The sequence below is a fragment of the Aplysia californica genome, unplaced genomic scaffold (genome assembly GCF_000002075.1).
Source record: "Aplysia californica isolate F4 #8 unplaced genomic scaffold, AplCal3.0 scaffold00212, whole genome shotgun sequence".
NCBI classification, from domain to species: domain Eukaryota; kingdom Metazoa; phylum Mollusca; class Gastropoda; order Aplysiida; family Aplysiidae; genus Aplysia; species Aplysia californica.
In genome coordinates, this window is record NW_004797482.1 from 220971 (window position 1) to 247107 (window position 26137).

Here is a 26137-nt window from a genome sequence, read left to right on the forward strand (position 1 = left end):
AATGGAAGGGCAAGATCAAAGCTGCTCGTCCGAGATGATTGAAATCGTGTCCATGGGACACCGTGTGTGTATGTGTGTGTGTGTGTGTGTGTGTGTGTGTGTGTGTGTGTGTGTGTGTGTGTATGTGTGTGTATGTAGATCTATGTATGTTTGTGTGTGTATGTATGTATGTATGTGTGTGTGTATGTGTGTTTGTGTGTGTATGTGTGTGTATATGAGTGTATGTGTGTGTATGTTGCGTGTGTATGTTGCTTGTGCGTGCGTGCGTGCATGCGTGCGTGCGTGCGGGCGGGCATTCAAAGAAGCTCCTCAACACACATGGCCGTGCAGTGTTTCCGTAGAACTTTACAGTGGTGAAGGTAGTTTTCCCTATCCCCTCATTCCACGGACCTTCATCATCATCTTCATCATTGTCTTTCTCGCCCTGCACCAGGGTATAGGCCACAGACAAACACCTTCCACCTTTCTCGATCCTGGGCATGGGCAAGCCTCTTGATGTTATTCCGTGTCTTCCCACTTTTCTTCCTTTGTCCGCTGTCCTTCATTGTTCCTCCTGATGCAGAAACTCCCCCGTCTCCCAATATCGAAAAATAAAAAGCTGTGTTTGTCCGTGTTTTTGTAACTGACTGTTTTTTACTGGGTCGGGTAGTTGGCCCTCCGCAAACTGGCACTTTTCGGGCGACCAGACCTTTGCACCTTTAGTCGACACTTACGACACTGCTCCCGGGGCCTCCCACCAGCAGGGGTTCCTCGGACTTTAGGATATAGTTTAAAACCTCCTTGTCTCATGCTTATTCTGAAAGCTGGAACATATATAATAAGACTGAAAAAGAGAGGACAACCTGATGGTCCATAATTTCATCTCTGAGTGTAGGCCTAACGAGCTAGCTGCTTATGTCCCGTTGGTACTCACTACTTGTGATAGATACATTAGGCTAATGTAATAATAGTAATAATAATAATAATAATAATAATAATAATAATAATAATAATAATAATAATAATCATCATCATCATCATCATAATAATAATAATAATAATAATAATAATAATAATAATGATTTACTCCATATTATTATTGTTTTTACTTTCTCATTTTCTAATGGTGAACGCGTCGATGATAACTACAATTTATCTGTTCCGACTATTTCGACGATGTAGACAGCGTTACTGAACGTCCGTTCTGTTTTCCAGCTGCAAGCTGGTCCAATTGCCATGTCCGGAGTTACCAATAACCCTAAAGTAATAGAATTGTATTTATAATCTCTTCGGGGGTTTCCCAATTCACAGCGCCATCAATTCCCAGTAGGCCTACGGGATTGCAATGGTACTTTGAGTCAAAGTGAGTTAGACCAGCGGATTGTCTATGTTCATTTAATCGACAAGAGGAATCTAGCATCCCTTTGATAGCGCTTCAATGGCAACGCAAACGTTTCAGTTGACTGCTGAAAAATCTCTCTTGCCCAGATTTCTGAGACAGATAGCCTAATCTTTATTGAGTCAACCCTCTCCCCAATTACACACCCAAAGTGAGAGAGAGAGAGAGAGATCAGAGAGATAGAGAGAGAGAGAGAGATCAGAGAGAGAGAGAGAGAGAGAGGGGGGGAGAGAGAGAGAGAGAGAGAGAGAGAGAGAGAGAGAGAGAGAGAGAGAGAGAGAGAGAGAGAGAGAGAGAGAGAGAGAGAGAGAGGGAGGGAGAGAGGAGGGGGGGGAGAGATAGAGAGAGAGAAAAAAAAGAAAGAGAGAGAGAGAGAGAAAGAGAGAGAGAGAGAGGGAGGGAGAGAGAGAGAGAGAGAGAGAGAGAGAGAGAGAGAGAGAGAGAGAGAGAGAGAGAGAGAGAGAGAAAACCATGAATGCACATGTAGTCGTCGTATTTCGGCTAGATACAGTTGCAGTAGGTATATTCCAAAGATGCCTCGTAGGCAAGACAATAGTTACCAATCAAATGGTAAATAAAACCCCGTAGTTTTCAGTTTTATGATTAAAATTATACAGTACAGGATACAGGCTACTTCTGGTCTATGCCTGTCCGGTGCGGTTGTTCCCCTTTGATTATACACCTAAGTGGTGAAAATCGTTGTCTCAGACAAAACTTCCTCTTTCAATTAGAAACCGGAAATGGAACTCTTTTAGTTTAGAAATCGAAAGCAGCTTCATGCCAACATCCAAGTCAGCCAACAATAAAACTCCAACAATCTTCACTAGTGAAACACTTGTTCAGAAGCTGGATCATGGTCGATGAAACCAAATTTAAAATGAACTGAGCTTTCCTTGTAATTTCTTCATGTGAGGTCAACCTTGAGAAAAAACGTTGGAGGAGGCCCACACTTTTACAACGGTTAAAACAAAACAACATCAACACACACCCCCGCCGACTCTGACTGACTGCGACCTGCGACGCACTCGGTGCTTTTCACGGCCAAGTCTTAGTTTAGTAAGGTAAGGTGTGTCAGTTTTTAACTCCCTGACTGCCAGGAGTTGAAATCCTAATTTAACCCCAGCTTCAGGCAATTTAGTGGTGTTTTAGAACTTTCATTGTTGAACTTCTAGATCTAGATCTAGATATATCGGAGTAGACGTTTGACTTGTCAAGTTTGTGAATTATGATGATTTTCATTATGAAATTATTTTTCTTTATTTTTTAAGTTGTGTTTTAGAATGAGGGGAAAACAGATTATCCTTGACATATTGAATATCATGCGTCCTACTTTTGTTTCTATTATAGACATCTATTCGGACTCGAGTCTGAAATTTGAATAGCCCACCGTGGCTATTCAGACTCAAACTCCAATGTGCGTGCGTAATCATCGGGTGTAGATGTAGGCTACTGGATGTTAAGCAGACAGGAAATTCGACCTTGGCCTTCTTTGGTTTTTATGATCTGGCCAAAACTTTCGACATAAATTAAGAAAAGTATAACTGTGACGTCAAAAGTGAACAACAGTTGCAAAATCTGAAGTACTACACAACAAAAGCAAACAGGGACAGCAATCTGAGCTGAAAGCATTAAAAAATTGAAAATCAAAGTTTCAGAACAAGACAGGGTTATCTATCAATAGGTAGTATGAACCCAGTAATTTGACGAGAAAGACAAAATCATTGACCAGTTGGAAGTCCAATTAAAAATTAAAAAGAAAAAAGTTACGACCCTTCCAAAAGGAACAAAGGTCCGTCATTCAAACAAAGTAACAGTGGTCTAAAGGAAAAGCTTTTCCAACAGCATACTTTACATGACATTCAAATTAAATCAGGGTAAAGCAATACTTTCATGTGTTAGACAAGTAACAATCCTTCGACAGTTTGAAGCAGGGGTATCACCTCAAAGTGTTGGTAAAGTCATAAAAATTGTAATATTTGGGGGATAAATAAAATGCAAATTAAATTTAAAACAATATTAAAATGACAGCAGAAGAGTCAGTTTGGACAATCATCGACAAATAAGTAAGTCATGCTGAAATCAATGAAAGACATGATCAATTCCAGCATGCCTTATATTGAAGTTTGAGTCCGAATAGCCACGGGAGGTTAATTCAGACTCTAACACTTATTGAAGGAGGTAGGGGTCACCTGGTTTCAGAGGTAAAAATAGCGAGAAAATGGCTTCCAAAGTTTGGTAACTTCCAAACCTTGAGAGTCCTTGAAAACTGCAAATTTGCATTATTATATATATTTATATATATATGTGCCTTTGATCAACGTTCTTGATAGTAAATCCCACACTGAAATGTGTTTTTAAATAGACATAATAAAAAGGTATTGTAACACTTTCCACCCATGCAGCCCGTAGAGCGCGCAACACTTTTCCCCACGGATCAGGATACAAACGCGGTACATGCTATACTCACACTGCATCCCGTGGGGGCAAAGTGTTTTAATTAAGCCAAAAAACAAAAATTCTATAAAAATTGCCTAACCAGTGGAAAATGCCATTTTCTTCTTCTATTTCATGATTTTGACGAGCGCCTGATTTCAATGTGCTGTCTCACAAATTAATTTTCATTTAGAGGCTGGGTGATTTTAAGTACAGTGTAAAATTGCAAAATACTGTGCTAGGTTTAAAAAAATACACATCCTATACTTTTAATCTTGTAACTCATAAAAAAAAAGCAATGGATCAAGAGGTGCAACCGCCGAATTCTGTTAACAGTCGGTAAAGAGTGTTAAAACAGTAAAGAAAGGGAAACAGGGGTCCAGGTTCAAGGTTTCTTTTATATTATACTGTCTGGGGTCTACTGATGCAGTGTTGTTAGTAGTCTGTGAGTTGAAGAAAAAGGGCCGTGGGTGGTGATGGTTCCTGCATCTTAAAGATCAAGTCCTAGATCTTAAGATAGAGATGCTATTTCTCGTAAAAATTTCCATATGATTAGTGGTGCTGTAGCCCAGAGGCTAGGCTAACAGACTGGTAATTGTGAGGTTGGGGGTTCGAGGATTTGAACCGTAGCTGGGTCCGACGTTATGTCGAAGCCTTGGGAAGGGCACTCTTCATGAATCTATTTGGTTTGTTCCTTTCGGAGATGGGCGTTAAACTTGGAGATTCCACCTTAAACAATCTTGTAGTATTGATAGATATTGATGTTGAACCTCTATGAGCAATTGCCAAAACGTGAGACTCTCTTGAGACTCAGTGGTGCAAAAAAAATTTTCTTACCAATTTGACTCTCTTTTCTGTCAGTCACAGATTGACATTTAGTGCTCATATTCCTAGAGTATCAGAGCAAGGAGACGTACTGTTTTGGAGATATGGGTCTATTGGTTTGGCAACTACTGTATTTCTTGTATGTAACAGTGATGACAAAAACAGATATATAAGCAGCAAGGCCAATTATGGACTTTAAATTCCATTTGTTTAGTAAACATAGACTTCGTACACTATGAACTCCATTCATAATGGTAATATGAATGACAAGCTTTGTAACAATAACGCAGTGCACAGAACATGTCATCATTGTTATGTACAAGAAAGGATACACATTGGACATTATCATTGACAACACATCACAATAGTGAAAGGCTGTACAAATACAGTTATCAAAGCCTCAGTACCAGAAGAACACATGTGTAAAACAATTTTTAAACTAAAATGAGGCAAAAGCACAAAATCAATTGAGCTGACCTGTACATAACAGTGATGACAAACATGACTTGTACATAACAATGATGACACAATGTACAGGAAAAGACAAAAGTCTTGTCTCCAGAGAGAAAAGCGCACTTTAAGAATAAAAAAACCCAAGGGAGGTTTCTTTTGCTTTGAAAGAGATACCAGGTCATATCAAAGACAGTAGACAATCACAATTACGTTGCTTATTATGACAAAGAGTACTCGTACATAACAGTGATGACAAAACATACTGGGAAAAGGTAAAATCATGCCTACAAAGAACAAATTTGCACTATGAGATCACACAGATCAATAAAGGCGTATTTTGTTTCTAAATGAATCTTGCATATGTATGAAATATATGTTGAAAACTTATTGATATTAGCAATTATGAAAAATATTACTTGTACATAACAATGATGACACAATGACACAATGTATTGGAAAAAGGCATATCATGCCAACAAAGAACAAATGTGTACTTTTGAGTTAGACAGATAAACAAGGACATGTTTGTCTATTTGTTTGAGTAAAAAGAGCACACATGACTTAAATAATGTTTGCTCTTGGACAATGTAATTTCTAGTACGTCGGTCAGTCTTGAATGGCTGCATGACGACACCCCAAACGTCATCACTAAGCACAAAAGCTAAATCTATAACCACAGAAATGATCCATCTCTCGAAGTTTGTTCACATATCACTCTCTTGTTCCAGGAATCCAATGTAAACACCACAATTTCACTAAAATATTCAATAGGGTAGCCTAAAAACACGCAAAACAGTCGAGTACGTCACATTCAATGCAAGATTCTTGTGCGTAACCGGAGGGTGACGGCAATGATTACTTTCGTTTTTCCCTTTACCCCGTTGCTCCCGCTGTTCTGGGGAAGCGGGTAAGGGAAAGTCACTCAAGAAAACAATTATATCCGGGCACTGTTGATGATCCGTTCAAAACAAAAGTAGGCTAAAATTCGGACTTCCGGTACGTCGCAAAGTGACGCCATTAACGGCGAATGTTAAACAGCCGACCGAAATCGTAGATCTAGGAACCCGATGTTCCTTTCGCGCATCGCGGCTTTTGAACTATTGAATAAACGACGAAAAGCAAAAAAATTTAACCAGCTGTGGTGATTCTACTGAAAAATAATGGGTGTTTTCTGAAACACCTAGTCCGTGACGACACCCCTGACGCACAAGTGATCCGAAATATTCGTTTATTTGCAAACAAATAAACCGATTTCTTGAGCAAGTGAACCTTTCTCGATCACAAATAGCATAGAATCAAAGCACAGGTTAAAAAAAAACACCCAAAAATACTAAATTTTTGACATTCTTGGAAGTTTGCATTGGTGTGCTCAAAATGACACTCCAGGAATCACTAAAAAACGGACATTTTTGGCACAAAATTTACAAATGCAAGATTATAAAGCTGACATGGGGGGGTCTGAAACTGCTAATGCAGGTTCTACATCCTATATTTGACATGTGTATAAGTTTGGGAGGAATAAATACTAATGCATCACATTTTATGCACTCTATTGTGAGATGTGTGTGTTTTTCCCCACGTTTTGGCAATGGCTCCTATACCATTTCACATACTATACCCTTTGTTGAGTTTATAATACTCCTCTTTAGGGAGATTTTATAATCTAAGTTTAGATCTGACATTTAACCCCAGTCCCATGAAAACCAACTTTAAATGTGATGTGTCACGACGCGGTGGAATCAGGTGCTCGTCAATTTTCGGGCATGTGGAGTTATTGGTATCATCAAAAAGCTTTTTCGTTAGTCTTACTTTCGATGAAAAAAATCCATTTATTATGAATACAAGTTGAGATACGATTGAAGGCGGTGGGGGTCGCCTGGTCTCTGAGGTAAAATTAGCGAGAAAATGGCCTCCAAAGTTTAGTCATTTCCTTAGCTTGAGAGTCAGTGGAAACAGACAGTGTACTGTACATTTTTTATGCCTTTATATGACGTTTTTAGTACAATCCACACAGAAATATTTTCTATAATAGACATGGAAGATTTCACCACCCTTCCTCACTTATTATTTTTGCAGTTCGAGTCTTTGTGAGCAAATTGTGCTCTTCATGATACAATACTAAGTTGTACAATGCTAGTTGTTGCATTGCTAACTTTTGAAACTTTTTTCACTTCACAAGTTTTGATGCTGATGACTCTATCTCGTGTTTCCAGACTGTTGGTGGCGTTTGGTTGCCATGATGTCTCAGCTCAAGTCGAGCGAAGCGTCTGCCATGACAGTGCGGGAAGTGCAGGACATGTGCCGCACGGATCTGGATCATGGTCTTCGTAGTGATGAGGCCAGGCGTCGTCTTTTGGTACACGGGCCAAATAACTTTGACATAACCAAGGAGGAACCTTTATGGAAGAAATATCTTGATCAGGTATTCATATGTTATCCGTGAATATACCATGAATTGTGTGGACTGGGTCATTGACATGTTAATGTCATACCTCTGAGTGACATTTAAATTTATGAGTTGTAGAATACAGAAGATGCCATAGGCCTTTAATAAAATGTCGAATTTCATGATAGATATGCATGAATCTTTTAAGTTTATATTTCGGTTATTAATTATCTCGTATTACAGTTTTCCTCAGTTGTTTTCAACGGCGTATGTGGTAATGTATGAAAGTATGCTTTATGTCTTGCTCACATTAGTGTTTACTTGTGGCACCTAAAAGTGACCGTAATCTTCCTCTCTCTGCTAGCATTCTGCCATTATAGCCTATGTTGGCCAATGTCAAAACATCTTGCCTCTTTAACTGTCAAATTTGTGTCGATGAAGGTGTTCAACTAAAAACATCATGTTCAATCATTTCATATATTGATTGTTTTTTTCTTTTATCTGTTAAAAACTCCATGACTCGATGAATTCTTTTTTTCCCCTTTAGTTCAACAACCCTTTGATTCTTCTGTTGCTGGCGTCTGCTGCTGTGAGTCTGTTCATGAAGCAGTTTGATGATGCCATCAGCATCACAGTGGTGAGTTCACAAGTTTGAGAAAGGATGAGCTTTTTTAAAAAAAGATTTGAAGTAGTCGATGAGATTGACGTGGACTTCCTTCAGGAGATTAGGTCATTATTTTATATTTCTTAACAAAGTATTATTTCTGATTCTGTGTTGAAGTATTTCATTGTATTATTTGCCAGTGCATGGTCAGGTTCATCTTATATATCATGATGTTATTTTCTGGTACAGTCTCTGGCAGTAAATATAATAAAAGTCCTTATGTGTCAATAATTGTAAGTGTCCAGATATAATATGCTTTTTTGGCCGACTTGAATAGATATTTATCCATATATGCAGATGCCTATTATGATAGGTGGTGAAAGAATTTCAGTTTGTGAAAAAAAAAATTCTGTTAATGTTACCATCTGGATAAGATCAGGGCTCGATATCAATGTCTTGCAGCAGAGAGTATAATTCACATGTGCGAGGGGCTGGAAGAGTCTTGGCTTTTTGCAGTATTTTTCTATATATCTATATTATGTTTTGCTACTTAGATATTTTACCTATTGGACACTGAGAGATGAAAATGGTTGTAGAAGTATATACTTATACTTTGTCTTGTTTTGCAGGCTATCATCATTGTGGTCACTGTTGCCTTTGTTCAAGTAAGTGCTTTTTTTTCTTTTTCCATTAAAATATTTTTATAAGTAGAATTTTTTTTAAAGTAATTATTGTGTGGCATGTTTCCTGGCATTTTTGACTAGCAAGCTAGGGAACATTTTGATTACTCCTTGAGTCAGTGTGAATGTTATTTTTGTGTAGGTGCTCCCTATAGTTGAGTTTTTTTTTTTTTTTAGGTAGATATAATATTTTTGTAAAAAAAAACATGCGTTTATTTGATTTACTTCTCCATTTTGTTTCGTATCTTGAAGAGAGGGTTAGATCAGTCAATGTCTTCAGATTTGCTTTTTTCTTCTTCTTTTTTGTGTATGCTCCGATTCTGTGTAAGTTTGCTTTCTTTTATCAAAATTATTTCATTAAAAGGTAGTCTACTGTGCACTTAAGCTTGGATTGGGACATATGTTATCCCCTTTCTATATTTTACCTGTTCAAGTATTCTGTTGGCTTGATAATCGCAGAAACCTCTTGGTATGGTGTATTGGTTACATTTGCCAAGCCGTCATCTTCCATTTCCCTTTAATGTTTGGAGTTGTCAAAGGCTTGCAAGGACCCTGTGCGAGCTATTTTTGCCCCTTGTCTCTTTGAAAGTTTTTTCTTTCTATATCCAGCTTTGTTGGAGACAGTATGGTCATAAATCTATATATATATTTCAAATAACTTAATTTATGAGTGTGCATGCTAGAGCGATCATTAAATTTCATTGTTAGGGGAAGCGATCAATGGGAGGGGCTAATCAATAACTTACGTGTGTGTGGGGAAAGGAGGGGACTTTGAATGTTGTCATAAGAAATGAGTAGCTGATGAAGATTAAACTTATGTGTTTTTTTGTTTTGAATGTTTGTGTAACCTTCTGTAATTTAGTGTTTGGTTACTGAACTTGTAATCGAAAGGTTGCAGATTTGGGGATTTGAGCCGCAGGCCTGACGTTGTGTCCTTGGGAAAGGCACTTTACACGAATTATCCTTACTTCACCCAGGTGGGAATGGGTACAGCGAAAGATCTTGTCAGTATGTGAGTGCTTTAACGCCAATAAACGGCAGCTTGCAGTGTACTGTATGCTTCCTAGGAAGTTGAGATTGTTTAAAAATGCTATTGGGTCTGCTTGGGTAATAATATAGATTATAAAGTGCAAAGAGCTTGCTGTTGAGCGGGAGTATGCGCTTTACAAATGCTATCTCTTATTTTTGTCTAGGAGTACAGATCAGAGAAGTCACTGGAAGCTCTCACCAAGCTTGTCCCGCCCAAGTGTCACTGGTAAGTACGTGTTGGGAGTTACGCCACTTTGTTGAGCCGATTCTTGATGTTGTTATGTAGCATAAGGGAGGGTTTTGTAATGCGTTCGCGCTTTTTTAAAATAGAAATTTTCTTCCAGAAAGGAAAATAGGGAATAAGAATATGTGCTGAAGATTTATGTATTGAAAAAAAGTAATGATTCACATGGAATGCCTTTAGGAGTTTTATAGAGTATTCTGTGTACATTTTGATGGATTGTTGTTTTTTTCTTTATATGCATGGTAAATAGACATTTCTATTTTTAACTCTTGTTTTAGTGTCTGATTAAGAAGTGCAGCCCCCCCCTCCAAAAAAAAACAACAGCAAAAAAAAAAAAACAAGGAAAAAACCCAACCCAACCTAAAACAACAATAAACAAACAAGCAAAAAACCCCCCCAAAAAACAAACAAATCCAAAATAGTTTCGCTATGCTGTTTTCGGTGAGAGGAATATAATATTTGAGAAACTTCTTTTGGAAGTGTTGTTGCAGAAAGTTTTTTATGCATCTTTCAAACTAGTTTCAAAGTTTTCTTTTTTTTTTTTTTGCTTTTTAAAAATTGGATATCCGTGTTCTTATTTTATTTAAGGTAATTTAGTCACTGGAAATATATATATTTTTTTCTCTCCCATCTGTTTCAGCGTCCGGGATGGGCATTTGTCGACTTTCCTGGCCCAGGACTTAGTGCCAGGGGACATAATTCACATCAGCATCGGGGACAGAGTTCCTGCAGATGTCCGCCTCTTTGAGGTGGGTCAGAATGTTGTTCTGTTCAAATTGTCTATAATGACCACCTGTTGTCGAGGAGAAAGATATATGTGAGGCAGCGTGGTGGAATCAGGCTCTCGTCAGTTTTTGGGCATGGAAAGTTATTGGTGTCATTTTAAAGCTTGTTCACTTGTCTTTATTTGGATAAAAAAAATATCAAGTTATCTTGAATACAAGTCAAAATATTTGCGAAAGAAGGAGGTGGGGGTCACCTGTTTTCAGAGGTAAAATTAGTGAGAAAATGGCAGTCAAAGGTTAGTTATTTCCTTAGATTAAGAGTTCGTGGTAACTGAAAATTTATGTTTTTTGAGCAGAAAAATCCACACAGAAATGAGTTCTTTAATGGGCATGAAAGGTGTTGAATCAAAAAACAAAAATTTGATAAAAATTCACAAAACTGCGGAAAAAATGCAAGTTTCTTCACTTTGATTATTTTGACGAGAGCCTGATTCCACCACGCTGCTCCACATATGGCGTCTAAGACAGGTGGACATCTTGGGCAATGTCGTTAAAGTATTTTTAAAAAACGCAAGGGGGGTAGTGGGAAGTGGTTTTTTGTTCAGGTGATTGTCTTGGACAGGTGTGGCCGTTGGAACAGGTTAGACTGTATTTGTGTGAAATTTTAGAATACAGAGTCACCCCTGAGACAACATTAATGCTCCTTTGCTATAAGACTAAGATAGTGATGTGCACAATGATGAGAGATTCAGGGTAAAAAGTTGTTAAAATTGCTCTCTTTATGTTCGCCTTCCTTTTCATTCTCCGTCAAAATATCTGCTTGAAGCACCAGCTGTGTCAAAGTAAGTTACAGTTAATGACTCAACTGTCTTTTAATTATATTTGGCAAAAGAAATATGTAACCCTTGAGCCCTCCTTAGACTTGGATACTCTATATTTTTAATTAACTGTATTATAATTATTATTAGTTATTTTATCGTAGGTTTCTATCTTGTTCATTTTAGGTTATTGCTTCTTTGATTGCTAGCTTTACCCTCAGAGCTTCAATTACTTTGGATATTCTTGCTGTCGAAGAAAGAGTGATTTTGAAAACTTCTTAAAAAATCACCCTGTAAAGCCTGGTCAATTTAAATTGATAATTTTTACTCTGACAGCAATAATAGTTGTTGTTTTTTGTACTGCATTATAATGTTTTTTTTTTTTTTTTTTGTAAAGCAGTTTAATGGGTTTTTTTTTGGTAAAGCATTTTAATGGAAGCCTATGCTAGTTTTTATTTTGGAATTACTATTTTTTTTAAAAATTCCGTAAAGTTGTACAATTCTTTTAGGTGCTCCCTGGCTGTGTGTTAGCTGCGGCAAAGTAGCGGTGTCTTTAATCTTTTGTTCTGTCGTCTACTCAGGCTTCAGGACTGAGCATCGACGAGTCCAGCTTCACCGGCGAGATAGAGCCGGTCTCCAAATGCATCGACTCTCAGCCCAGCCCCCTGGTGACCAATCTGAGTGGTCGCAAAAACATCGCCTTCATGGGCACGCTGGTCCGGTGTGGCATTGGCAAGGTGGGCAACGTTCCAAGTCTGGAATTTCCTTTCACTCTTAAGTTTCGTAAGAATTCCCCTTTGATGTAAACCGGCAGGAATTTGAATGAGGGGTCATACTGTGCTTAAATTTCGGCATCTCTCTGTGAAAGAGCTCTCTGTATTGTAATTAGATGTTAGCATGCTTCTAAAATTATGAAAAATTGTCATTGCAGTCCCTCTATTGAGTATTTAAAAATTCCAAGGAAAAGGTAGGACAATATTTACAAGTCAATACATTGTTGGATGGTGAAGGACTTTGCACTACCTACTGTTTTGTTCATCAGTCAAGTCTTTATGTTGGGAAATATGTGACAAGAGTTAAAAGGATTGTTTTCTGCATATCTGGGAATACAGTGTTCCCATTTTCTGGGGTGTTGATTAGTTCATTTGACTGAGCTCTTTATCAGTTGTTTTATATTGTTCTTTTTTAATCACAAAAAGATTTTACAAGACTTCTCTAGTGTTTCTAAAGATAGATATAGTCTATACAAAGAAGATATCTGAGATAAATGTTGGATTTGAGGAGACAAGGGGTTGAGAGTGTGAAGCAAGTTTACATTGTCAAAGGAATATTTCGGGAGAGAAAAGAAGAGAATTTAATGTTGTCTTTACACTGAGAGTGTCTTCCCCTGTCTTCACCCCTCAGGGTATCGTGATTGGCACGGGGCACGACTCAGAGTTTGGTGAAATCTTCAAGATGATGCAGGCAGAGGAGGTGAGTAACAAGTTCATGGGAAATATCGGGAGCGCTGGTGAATGGGATCATTATTTTCTCTCTCTCTCTTTCTCTCTCTCTCTCCCCCTGTTTCTCTCTGTCTCTCTCTCACTGTTTCTCTATCTCTCTTTCTCTTTCTCTCTCTGGTCTCTCTCTGCTCTCTCTCTCTCTCTCTCTCTCTCTCTCTCTCTCTCTCTCTCTCTCTCTCTCTCTCTCTCTCTCTCTGTCTCACTCTCTCTCTCTCTTTCTCTCTCTCTCTCTCTCTGTTTCCTTGTCTCTCTTGATGTTGCACTTTTGAAAAATACAAGATGTATTAGTCAACCTGGTCCAAAGATATATTAGCATTTTCTGTCTTCAGACATACTTGCATCGTAATAATAAATGAATATATGGTTATAGTAGAGTGGTTGGCTGGAGGACATCACTGATAAGTCCTAATTTAGAACGTAAAGGGACTAGAGCAGGCAAGTCCTATTGTAGATTGCAAAGCGCATAGAGCTTGCTGTTGATTGTTGATATGTGCTGTACAAATGCTATTTATGTATTATTATTTATTATTTGTTCAAAGATGAGATACCAACGTTTTATGTAGTTATTCTCTGTTATCCGGGCGAGTGGTTGGAGGGCGCCTCTGCACGACCCCAGTGCTTTCTTGTCCTATCTCCATTTTTAATAACAGTGAAGAGAGTTCGTAACAAAGAATGAGCTTAAGAAGGTGTCATATTTTCACTGTTAAAAACTTGAAGATAAGACAAGAAAGCACTGAGGTTGCGACTGGTAGGTCCTACGTCTTTTCTTTCCCACTGTTTTTACTGTCTATCTGTCTTGCTTCTTCCCTGCGCAACATGACTGTTATTGTGTCATCGTTCTTCTTCTTCTTCTTTTTCTTCTTCTTTTTCTTCTTCTTCTCCTCCTCCTCCTCCTCTTCTTCTTCTTCTTCTTCTCGCTCACATCACACTTGAAGTCTAGCATCTATTATATACTGGGCCGTCCTGCCCAATTCTCCTTCTGTCGGTCCATACCGCTTGTCTTGTAGTTTCAATGTGGTTGGCCACGTTTCCTGTTTCCGGGCCCTTTGTGTCTTGCAGTGCTGAAGGATGTGTTCCACATGTGCTTCTTTTTACTCAAACTGAAATGCTTTCCCTATGTTGTTTCTGTGCTTTCTTATCATATCTCCATTTTTTTAAACAGTGAAAACAGTTCATAACAAAGAGTGAGCTTATGAAGAAGTCACATTTTCAATGTTAAAAAAAATGGAGATGCGACAAGAAAGCCTTGAGGTCGCGATCTGTCTTGCTTCTCCCTTGTACTATATGCCGTCATTGTGTGGATGTGCTTCTGTTTACTCAAACTCAAACTTGGTTGTCCTCTGGTGCGGTTTGCTTCTTCTTTCCTATCAAACAATCTATCGTCCTTGTCTCCCCTCTTTCTATTTTGTGTTTGTTTCTCTCTTGTAACACCTCTAATCTTCGGCACTTATATGACTCTATGCAGTTGCGAGCGCAGTAGAACCTCTGCTAGAACTAAACTCAAACTCAATTGTCCTCTGGTGCGGTTTGCTCTTTCTTTCCTATCAAACATCTATTGTCTTTATCTCTCCTCTTTCTTTTTTGTGTTTGTTACTCTCTTCGGCACTTATATGACCTTACTGTGTTGCGAATGCCGTAAGACTGTTACTAAAACAAACAAAAAAAATTAGGATGTGTTCCACCTGTGCTTCTTTTTACTCAAATTTAAGTGCTTTCCCTCTGTTGTTTCTGTCTATCTGTTTTGCTTCTTACTTGCACTATATGGCCGTTATTGTGTGGATATGCATCTGTTTACTCAAACTCAAACTGGTTTGTCCGGCAGGCTCCAAAGACTCCGCTCCAGAAGAGCATGGACACCCTGGGCAAGCAGCTGTCCTTCTACTCCTTCCTGGTCATTGGGATCATAATCATCATAGGGTGGATACAAGGGCGGAAGATTCTAGACATGTTTACCATTGGTGTCAGGTGAGGGACCATGTCCCAGCCCATCTGGTGGCACTTTTTGTTCTGTTGTTGTTGTTGTTGTTCTTCTTCTTCTTCTTCTTCTTCTTCTTCTTCTTCTTCTTCTTGCTCTTGTTTGTGTTCTTCTTGTTCTTGCTCTTGCTCTTGCTCTTGTTTGTGTTCTTCTTGTTCTTGTTCTTGCTCTTGCTCTTGTCTGTGTTCTTGTTCTTCTTTTTCTTCTTCGCTTTTTTCAGTAGTTGGATGTGCTTCTCTGACCTTTCTGCAGTAAAACACTTTGCTGCTTGCCATTCTGCTTGCCTGAATTGTTTTGGTTCCAGGGTTAACTTTGACATGATGTGGCACACTCACTAATTAACTGCAGGGTTTAAAAAAAGAATATAATAAAAAAACCAAAAACGGTAACAGTAATAACAAAATTGGAAGTTTCCCCTGATAAGCTTTATTCAAAAACAGGAACAGTGATAAGAAAATTTCAAGTTATAACCTTGTAGAAAAACATTTTGAAAGTAAGCAAGCCTGGTTAAAGTGGTATTTTTATATATTATTTTTTGTTTATAATATTAATTCTAACTGCGTCATGAAAATGAATCCTCAGCCTGGCCGTTGCTGCCATCCCTGAGGGTCTCCCCATCGTGGTGACCGTGACCTTGGCTATCGGAGTGATGCGGATGGCCAAGAGGAAGGCCATCATCAAGAAGCTGCCTGTGGTGGAAACCCTGGGTGTGTTGTTGTATAGTGCTTTATTGTAGGAAACAGGTGTTGATTTTCTAGATGAATCCGGAAATATTTTTAGAATTGTCCAGATTTTGCACTTCATATACTTTTACTTTACTTTTTCGATCTGGCGGCCATCTGGGTTCTAGCCCTTTGGCCTGTTGTACTACATATAGAAATGATCTTGAAACAAGATGTATGAGACAATATTATTATGTTTTGTAAATTTTGAGTTAAAAATTTAGATGTTCACTTTTCCCACATTTTATTAAAACTCATTTCAACTCTTGGCGGTGAACAAGACAAATTATAATCTGTTTTATGTGGCTCCAAAATCAGTTGCTAAGCTTATTCGAAATCGCAAATGTTTTTGTTGTTGTTATTGTGATTATTTTTTAATTCCTACTTGATTACTCCCATGGCACACATACACACACACAGGTTGCGTGGATGTGATCTGCTGTGACAAGACGGGAACCCTCACCAGGAATGAGATGACTGTTACACAGATCTACACCTCGGATCACCAACATGCAGAGGTGTGTGTCTGTCTGCTCTGAAACGAACGTTAGATTATTTTCTATGTTTCCACCCCCACCCCTCTGCTTCCTTCCCTCCTTTCCTTCCTCTGGCTGGCCTCGCCACAGGCAGACAGGTAGGAGGCAACCTCGTGTGGCCTCGTCCAGAGTACATTCAGGTCCGGTCTCGCATTGTTCTCCCTAAGCGGGCACTCATACAGTGCGTTTTGCAGGTCGTCAGGACTTGTGCCACATGCCAGACAGGAATCATTTGGGAGCTCTGCTCCATTTATATGATGAATCCTGACAATTTAGTCCACAAGCTACACATTTCATACTTTGGGATTTTGGTTCAGTTGAAAAGAGGACAAAATTCCCTTTCATTTGACACCAGTTTCAGATGAACATGATGATATATTTAACAAAATTAATGGCTTTTCAATATAGGAATGCTCCCCTGCTGTCCAAGGCAGAATACTAAGACATTTGTAATCAAAGATTTCCATTATAGAAAATATTTCTGTGTGGATTTTACTTTAAAATGTTTATTAAAGGCAAAAAAAAAAGAAGTAAATTTTCAGTTTCCATGGACTCTCAATCTGAGGAATAAACTAAACCTTGACGGCCTTTTTCTCTGAAACCAGGCGACCCCCCTCACCTCCTTCAATCGCCAATATTTCGACTTGTATCCAAGATACATGGGTATTTTTTCCAGCTTTCGAAAGCAAAACAAATGAACAAGATTTAAGATGATACCACAATAACTCTACATGCCTAAAAAATTGATGAGCGCCTGATTCCACCATGTCGTGACACATATAGAAAAAAAAAAGTAAGGGGGAAAAGTGGAATGTGGTCATTTGTACCGGCGATTGTCTGATTGTTTTGGCTAGGTGGTTGTTAGAGCAGGTTTTTCTTTCCTATCAAATATCTATCGCCCTTATCTCCCCTCCTTCTTTTTCGTGCTCATATGACCTTATGCAGTTGCGAGCGCCGTAAAACCTCTACTAAAACTAACAAAAAACTCTCGTAACACCTCTAATCTTCGGCACTTATATGACCTTATTGTGTTGCAAGTGCCGTAAAACTCTTACTAAAACGAAAAAAGAGCAGGTTTGATTGAACTTCTTTTTTTTTTTCTTGATTCTGACCAGCTGACCGGTGTGGGCTACAAGGCGGATGGTCAAGTGAAGATCAGTCGGACTCCAGAGTTTTATGATCACGATGACGCCTTGAGGTCTGTGCGGAAGGTGGTGGAGGTAAGATGGAGTTTGTATGTGTGTGTATTGTGTGTGTGTGTGTGTGTATTGTGTGTTGTTTGTGTGTGTGTGTGTAGTGTATTGTGTGCGTGTGTGTGTATGTGTGTGTGTGTATCTGTGTGTGTATTGTGTGTGTGAATGTATGTTTGTGAGTGTATGTGTATGCATGTGTATATGTAAGAGTGTGTATGTGTATGTTTATATGTGTATGTGTATATGAGTTTATATTTGAATGTATATGAACATGTGTGTGAGTGTGTGCATATGCGCTTTGGTACAGAAGAGGAAGAGGAGGAGGTAAAAGAAGAAGAAGAAGAAGAAGTAGAAGAAGAAGAAGAAGAAGAAGAAGAAGAAGAAGAAGAAGAAGACGAAGAAGAAGAAGAAGAAGAAGAAGAAGAAGAAGAAGAAAAAGAAGAAGACGAAGAAGACGAAGAAGACAAAGAAGAAGAAGAAGAAGAAGAAGAATTGAAGCAGTGGGTCCTGGTGTCTAGGACACTTGTTGTAACGCACCATCTCCCATGTTGTTGCAGGTTGGATGTGTGTGCAACAACGCTGACATCACAGATGACGGCCTGATGGGACAGCCCACAGAGGGAGCTCTTCTCGCTGCTGCTGCAAAGGTGAGTCTTCTGTGTGTCTGCAGAGGTAAATCTAGTGAGTTTGTCTGCAGAGGTGAGTCTTGTGTGTGTTTGCAAAGGTGAGTCTTGTGTGTGTTTGCAGAGGTAAATCTAGTTAGTTTGTCTGCCTAAGTGAGTCTTTTGTGTGTTTGCAGAGGTGAGTCTTGTCTGTGTCTGCAGAGGTAAATCTAGTTAGTTTGTCTGCAAAGGTATGCCCATTGTGTTCAATGGCATATCCAATGCCTTACAATGAAGATTTTAATGTATCTTTCCGAAGAAAATCTACCTTGTCTGCTAAGGTAAATTCACTACATTTGGGAAGGTAAATCCACCATATCTGCAAAGGTAAAACCACAGTGTGTTCCTAATGCTGTGTGCTCCAGTTTTTCATTTTGATAAGATAAGATAAGATAATACTTTATTAATCCCGAGGGAAATTTTTCTTGGCTGTAGAGAACAGTAAGAACACATGCAGGTATACATAAGAATTTAAATTATATATTACTCTCATTAAAATTCAATAGGAAAAGAGAAGCAAAGCTGACAAAATGTACACATCACATCAGGTGCATCATTCAACAACATGCAGGAATGTAATTACAAGACCTTTTGAGTTATATTAGACACATACCCAAAAGAGCAATACACATTGATGCTTATTCAGACTATAACCTTATGCTGGATGTTAAAAAACTTCTTTTATATCTTTTTTTCTTTGTTTTTAGAGGTACATATCTGCCGCTGCGTGATCTTACAATTTGCATGGAAAGGGGATGTGATAGGTTGTTTATAATGCTTTAAAAAAAATACTTGTGTTATACATTTCATCTGTTTGAGTAAATTCGTATCCAGAGATCTTGCTGGCTTTCTTAATGGTTCTGTCAAATTTTTCTTTATGATAATGGTGTGTCTGAGCAGATTGTTAATTATAGATGTTTTACTCCCTCACTGACATAATTTAGACAACATGCTGCTTCCTCCTTGCCCATCAAGGAAAATTTGGGCAGAGTGAGATACACCATCACAGCAGACAGGCAGGGATGCCCAGTAAAATACAATTCCCCACACTGGAGTCAAACTCGCGTCTTTTGCAAACAACGATAGAGAGTCTAACCATTACACCGCTTGCCAAAGTGGGTGTGTTGAGAGTAATTGGGGTCAGGGTAAACTGAGAAAGAAGATAAGACTGATCACTGTGGTAAAGTGGTTAGACACTTCGCTGTTGCACACACAGGAGACCCGAGCTCAATTCCTGAGTAGGGAAAATTTTTATCCAGTATCTCGGGCTTTTTATGGGGACGTTGTGTCCATCTCTGTCCGGGATGTTCCCTGTCAGACGGGGTTGAAGCCAGCCTCCTAAATGATCTATATTATGTCGATGGGGATGTGAAAACATCTACATTTTAACCCTTCCAGCCCCAGCCATGTTTGTGCACTCCCTAATCCCAGTCCCAGCCAATACAGCAGTTTTTCAGAAAAAGAGGCATACATTCTAAAAAGTGATGTAGTGTTTTTGTAATGAGGTTTAGATAATAACATATAATGTTTAAAGGTAAATGAACAAAAATTATGAAAATTAAAGTTTAATTAGGTTCGCTGATTTAAAAAAATGTACAAATTCGGTACCCTCCGAAATTGAGAATGTACGCTCTTGGGACTGTGGCAGGTACAAGCGCTGCTGAAAATATACGCGTTTGGGGCTGGAAGGGTTAAGAAAAGACCACAGAGCCTGGTGCCAGCCTTACTTTCCTGTTCAAAGTTGTGTTGTTATCTCTGTCCTTACCAGATGAACCTGCACGACCTTCGCAAGCTCTACGTGCGTGTGCAGGAGTGGCCCTTCACCAGCGAGACGAAGATGATGGCCGTCAAGTGTCACCCGGAGATAGACGAGGTTTGTACTCACAGCTAGCCATTCTAAATGTCTTAGGCCCCCTTTGACACAATTTAGAATAATGAAGGCTGCCTATTTTGTCTGATTTTTCTTGTAATTACAGATTTTGGACATATTATTATTATACCGTCATGCTGATAAAGGTGCCTAAACTACCAAATTTTCAATTGGCACTGAGATTTTGTAAAACTAAGGTTGAAAAGAGGGAAACTTAGCCTGTTCTGTTTTGTGTATTCTCTTTAACAAATGGGTCTTTTCATTGACCTCTTTTGCCAACCCTGCTGACACGGCTGTTGAATTTGGCGAATGTTGAATACCAAAGATCACAATTGAAAATAAAGCAGCAGAACTGGGGCTTTACTACTGCAAATGGTCGCTTTTATGCACAAGGGGGCTATCCCGAAAAATGCTGTTTTGAGAAAATCGAAGGTAAAAGTTTTTGGCCCTTGTTCAGTTTCTTTTAAAGACAAGGAGAGTTTTTCGCTCTAACCAAACAAATTACACTCCAATGAAACCAAACTTCTCCTATAGGTAGGGCAATGCCCACTTTTGATGTAGGTCAAGATTTCTGTAGACCCCCGAAATCTGAGTTAGCCCGCTTGTCCTTAAAAGTGACAAAATAGATGCAAGGTCTGCTTGACAGTGGTCTGTGAATAACCAGCTGAGACAAGTACATATGTACATGTGTAGCCAAACATGCTTTAAAGTGATTTTCGCTTGCTTTTATTTAATGAGTTAGCACTGCCAGTTTGGTGGTTATTTTAAATTGACACGTTTCTTTTGTACTGTTTTGTACTTTAAAGAGTTTGGCTGCTTGGAAAATGCTTTTGGCTTTTTTTGTTCTTTTGCAAATAAATGTTGATCTCTTAGCTTTGTTTTGTTTACCTTGGCCTAGTTAAGCCAAGATCTTCCAAGCTTTGTGATAAATCGTTTATTTTGCGAGACCTAGGTGATATATAGTGTGGAAGTTTGATGAGTTTTTTTAAAGGCAACTGTAAACAGGTTTTTGTGTGTAATATAAGAGTAGGAGCAGCGGATGAGAGTTCTGGATCCAGAAGTAGTCGGATTGATGAGGAGGCACGGCAGGAGAATGTATAATCTATCAATCACAATTAATCAGGAAATGGCAGACTTGAACAACTATGCTCTTTCTACTTCCAGCAATATTCAGTGTTCTTTGTGAAAGGTGCGATCGAGCGCATCTTGTCTCGCTGCGTGGGTGGTTGGCGGGTTGTCTGGTGTGGTTTACTTCTTCTTTCCTATCAGACATCTATCGTCTTTATCTCCCCTCCTTCTTTTTTGTGTTTGTTACTCTCTTTTAACACCTCAAATCTTCGGCTCTTATATGACCTTTTTGTGATGCAAGTGCCGTAAAACTTTTGCTAAAACTAAAACTGTCTCGCCGCTACCTGTTCTATACACAGATAACCGTGTACTTTCTCCTTTCAGCAATACTCGGTGTTCTTCGTGAAGGGTGCGATTGAGCGCGTGTTGTCTCGCTGTAACCTGTTCTACAGCCACGGCAGCTCGGTGCCGCTCAAGGAGAAGCAGAAGGAAGTCTACCTGGAGGAGGCGCACAGACTGGGGGCCACCGGTCTCAGAGGTTGGAGGCGTCTATTGACCTCATCTCTCTTTTTTTCCTATCAAACATCTATTGTCCTCATCCTCCATCTTTCCTATCAAACATCTATTGTCCTCATCCTCCATCTTTCCTATCAAACATCTATTGTCCTCATCCTCCATCTTTCCTATCAAACATCTATTTTCCTCATCTCTCCTTTTGTCCTTTAAAACATGTATTGTTCTCATCATTCTTCCCTCCGTCTTTTCTATCGAACATCTATCGTCCTCATCTCTCCTACTTTATTTTATGTGTTTGTTGCTCTCTTGTAACCCCTTTAATCTCTGGCACTTATATGACCTAATTGAATTGCAGGTGCCTTAAGAATCTACTAAAACTAATCATTCATTCATTCATTCATTCATTCATTCATTCATTCATTCATTCATTCATTCATTCATTCATTCATTCATTCATTCATTCATTCATCCATCCATTCATTCATTCATTCTTTTATTGGCAAATTATTTATTGATTGATTAATATATTTGTTTAGTTTTATTTGTCTATTTATTCATGTAGTTGTTTATTTATTCATGTATTTGTTTATTCATTCCCTCATTCATTTAGTCATTTGTACTTCCAGTGCTGGGCATGGCGTACGGGACAGAGCTGACGGAGCTGATCTATGTGGGCATGGTGGGCATCATGGACCCGCCGCGGGAGGGCGTGCGGGAGGCCATCACCACCCTGCTGGGCATGGACGTCGGGGTCAAGATGCTCACGGGGGACGGCGAGGAGACCGCCAAGTCTGTGGGTGAGTCGGGTTTGAATCCTCCTTTGGGGATGTACATTTTGGGCTTTCGACAGCGCTTGAAGATTTGAAGATGCGATTGTTTTGGGACAGCGCTTGAAGATTTGAAGATGCGATTGTTTTGGGACGTAACTTCAACATTCTGACTGATGGCTGCATTCTGACTTTTCAACAAGACTTGAAGGGTGGAGTACGGTTTTGTGACAAAACTTCAATATTCTACCAGATTGCATTCTGGTTATTCAACAATGCTTGAAGCTGCTCTAGATTGCATATTGGTTATTCGACAACGCTTGAAGATGCTCTGTTATCGGACATAACTTCAGTATTGTAATAGATTGCATTTTGGTTGTTCGACAATGCGTGAAATGCTGTTTTGGGACTTAACTGTAAGAGCTTGTCTCCTTATGGGTGATTTGACATCGTGTCACATGTGCTCCTTGTTGTTCTAAAATCAATCAAGTAAGATTATAAAGAAATCGTCTCCTCACGCGTGTCATGACATCAAGTTGCTCACAACCATTGCCTGCCATCGGTCCATGTAGCGATCGAGGGTCTCGTCGCGTGCGACAGACTGGGGGTGTGACAGGTTTAGAACATCACCATTGGTAAAAATACCTAGCCAAGGAGTGCTGGTCGACACGTCGTGGTTGGTGTGGTGTGTGTGCGCGTGTGTGCATCTTCAATTCGACCCAATGCAAGTTTTGTGAATCTAATTTTTTTGTTTTGTTTTTTTAACGGGCAGAAGGCGGAGGAGGAAGAGGAGGAGGAGGAAGAGGAGGAGGAGGAGGAGGAGGAGGACTGACATGGGATTGGCCATATACGGAATAAAAAATGTCAGCGGCTCGTAGAGTTCCCATCTGACAGACTTTGTACTTCCTTGTCCATCTTGACATTAAAATTTGCCTCTGTCTCTCTTCTGTGAATTACCAGTGACGTGAGAGCTTAGCCAGTCGCGTGCGTCTAAACGTTGCGTGGCACATAAGGAGACAGAATACTGAAAATTTTGATGCAATGCGGTCACGCATAAAGGTACACACCTCGCGACCCGTCACTAGCGACTGTCACGCGGGACTGAACGTCGCGTTGCGCATAAGGAGATATAGGCTAATATTCTAACAGATTGCATTCTGGCTATTTGGCAATGCTTGAAGATGCTCTCTAATGAGACATAACCAGTATTCTAATAGATTTCGTTTTGGTTATTCGACAATGCTTGAAATGCTGATATGGGACATAACTATAACATTCTAACAGATTGCATTCTAGTTATTCGACAATGTTTGAAGATGCTCTGTTACGGCACATAACTGTAATATTCTAACAGATTTCATTTTGGTCACTTTTCTCCTTTTTTGTGTTTGTAACTCTCTTGTGACATGGCTAGTCTTCTGCACTTATTTGACCTCTAATCTTCGGCACTTATATGACCTTATTGTGTTGCAAGTGCCGTAAAGCTTTTACTAAAACTAAACTAAACGCTTACTAAAACAAACGTTTCCACCTATGGTGTGTTCCTCAGCGTCAAGGCTGGGTCTGTATGCTCACGGCGCGGGCTCCATGTCCGGGGAGACTCTGGAGGACATGGACACTGGTCAGCTGGCTCGCAACATCGACAAGGTCGGCATCTTCTACCGCGTCACGCCCCGGCACAAGCTCAAGATTGTCAAGGTCAGTGAGGGGCTAGGGATGGCGGAGGATGTGGGAGGGTGGGGTGAGGGGGATGTGCGAGGGGTGTGTGTGGAGGGTGTGTGAGGGGGGGGGGGGGGGGGTTGGGGGGTGTTCAGTCTTTTCCTTTCTTATGTTTACTTCATGGATGTGTTCAGTCTTTGTCGTAATCTCTCTGTTTTGCTCTTCTTGTCTCAGAATTTTCCAGGGTGTGATTTGAGGGTGCCTCTAGTAATAATAACAATAATAATAACAATAATAATAATAATAATAATAATAATATAATAATAATATAATGAATAGCATTTGTATACCATTTTATTTTGTAATGAAACAAGCTCTTGGCCTTGTACAATCATTTAAAGTAGACAGTACAAAGATTAAAAAAAGAAAAATGTTTGCTGAAGTGAAAATAGACAACAGCATTCATAATCTAAAATCTCTATTTTCAAATGGGTCTCAATATACTTAGTATTTTCTGTGTCTCCTTACTTTTTACCTTCTCCTTTTTCGTGTTTGTTGCTCTCTTGTAACGCCTTCAGTGGGTGGTTGGCGGGTGCTCTGGTGTGGTTTGCTCCCTCTTTCCTACCAAACATCTATCGTCATGATCTCTCCTCCTTTTTTGTGTTTGTTACTCTCTTGTAACTTCTCAAATCTTTGGCACTTAGACAATCTTATTGTGTTTCAAGTGCCGTAAAACTCTTACGAAAACTAAAAGCTCTCTTGTAACGCTTCTAATCTCGGCTGTTATACGATCTTATTGTGATGCTAAAACCGTAAAACTCTTAGAAAAACTAAAACTTTGATCTACTTTGTCTGCCCAGGCCCTTCAGTCGGCTCATCACGTGGTGGGGATGACTGGGGACGGGGTCAACGACGCTGTGGCTCTGAAGACGGCCGAGATCGGAATCTCCATGGGCAAGACGGGCACGGATGTCTCAAAAGAAGCGGCTGACATGATCCTCGTGGATGACGACCTCAGCACTATCTTGTAAGTCTGTCACAGGGAAAGTATGTCACTGAACCTGATTTTTGAAAAAGCTGTGTAATGCAATAAAAGAGATATAATTGTTAAGTTTTCATTATACAATCAAAAGATATAAATGAGAAAACAATTATAAATAGTAAAATAGAAAAAAATATAACATTGGTAACTTTGTAAAGACTAGGAGAAAAAAATGTAAATGAGAAAAGAAAGTAATAGTAAATAGAAAAGATGCTTCTTTGAAAAGGTTATGAATAATGACATAGAAGTATAAAAACTGAAGAAAGTTAACAGATTGCAGAGTAAAGAGTATACTTGACACGCAAGAACTTAACAAAAATAAAAAAACTTCTCAGCTATTCAGTTTAAAGGTTTGATGAAGAATTACCAAAATGTCCTGTAAGGTGCACAAAATTTCTGTTGATTAATGTGCAGAATTGAAACCATTATGAACGGATATTTGTCTTATGGAGATGTAAAGTACTTATAGAAATGGAAGTAGGGGGCTGATTATAGTTGTTATTGTAATGTTTAGGTATATCATTCACCTTGGTTGCATAAATTTTGATGTTTGTTTAAAACTTTTTGACAGTGCCGAACTAAGAAAGATTTTGATGTTTGTTGAAAACTTGACGGTGCCGAACTAAGAAAGATTTTAATGTTTGTTGAAAACTTGACAGTCTCGAACAAAGAAAGATTTTGATGTTTGTTGAAAACTTGACGGTGCCGAACAAAGAAAGATTTTGATTTTTAGAAAAATTTGACCATTTCAGGGCTGCCATTGAAGAGGGCAAAGGAATCTTCTATAACATCAAGAACTTTGTGAGGTTTCAGCTCAGCACGTAAGTAAAAACTCTCTCACATTCTCATAGTTGTTTTACCAGGACTCTACATTTTCTCTTGTTTAAATTTTTAGATTTAGTAAGAGTTTTACGGCACTTGCACAGCAATATGGTCATGTAAATGTCGGAGATTAAAGGTGTTACAGGAGAGAAATAAACAACGCAAAAAAGAAGGAGGAGAGATAAAGAGGATAGTTGTTTGATAGGAAAGAAGGAACAAACCACACCA

General features: G+C 39.1%; 1 protein-coding gene across 1 annotated transcript in view; it reads left to right on the forward strand.

The window, feature by feature from the left end:
- Positions 1–1796: 1796 nt before the first annotated feature.
- LOC101845243 (calcium-transporting ATPase type 2C member 1) overlaps positions 1797–26137 on the forward strand; it is a gene marked incomplete in the record, with an annotated part of 41982 nt that continues 17641 nt past the window's right edge. The window contains 19 exon segments of the mRNA XM_035970037.1: positions 1797–2439; positions 7303–7511; positions 8023–8112; positions 8709–8744; positions 9953–10014; positions 10673–10781; positions 12157–12312; positions 12980–13048; positions 14900–15042; positions 15635–15759; positions 16195–16292; positions 17426–17530; positions 18061–18150; positions 19934–20038; positions 21488–21641; positions 22246–22416; positions 23936–24084; positions 24906–25072; positions 25840–25908. Of these exon segments, the coding sequence (XP_035825930.1) occupies positions 7326–7511; positions 8023–8112; positions 8709–8744; positions 9953–10014; positions 10673–10781; positions 12157–12312; positions 12980–13048; positions 14900–15042; positions 15635–15759; positions 16195–16292; positions 17426–17530; positions 18061–18150; positions 19934–20038; positions 21488–21641; positions 22246–22416; positions 23936–24084; positions 24906–25072; positions 25840–25908 (2084 nt within the window).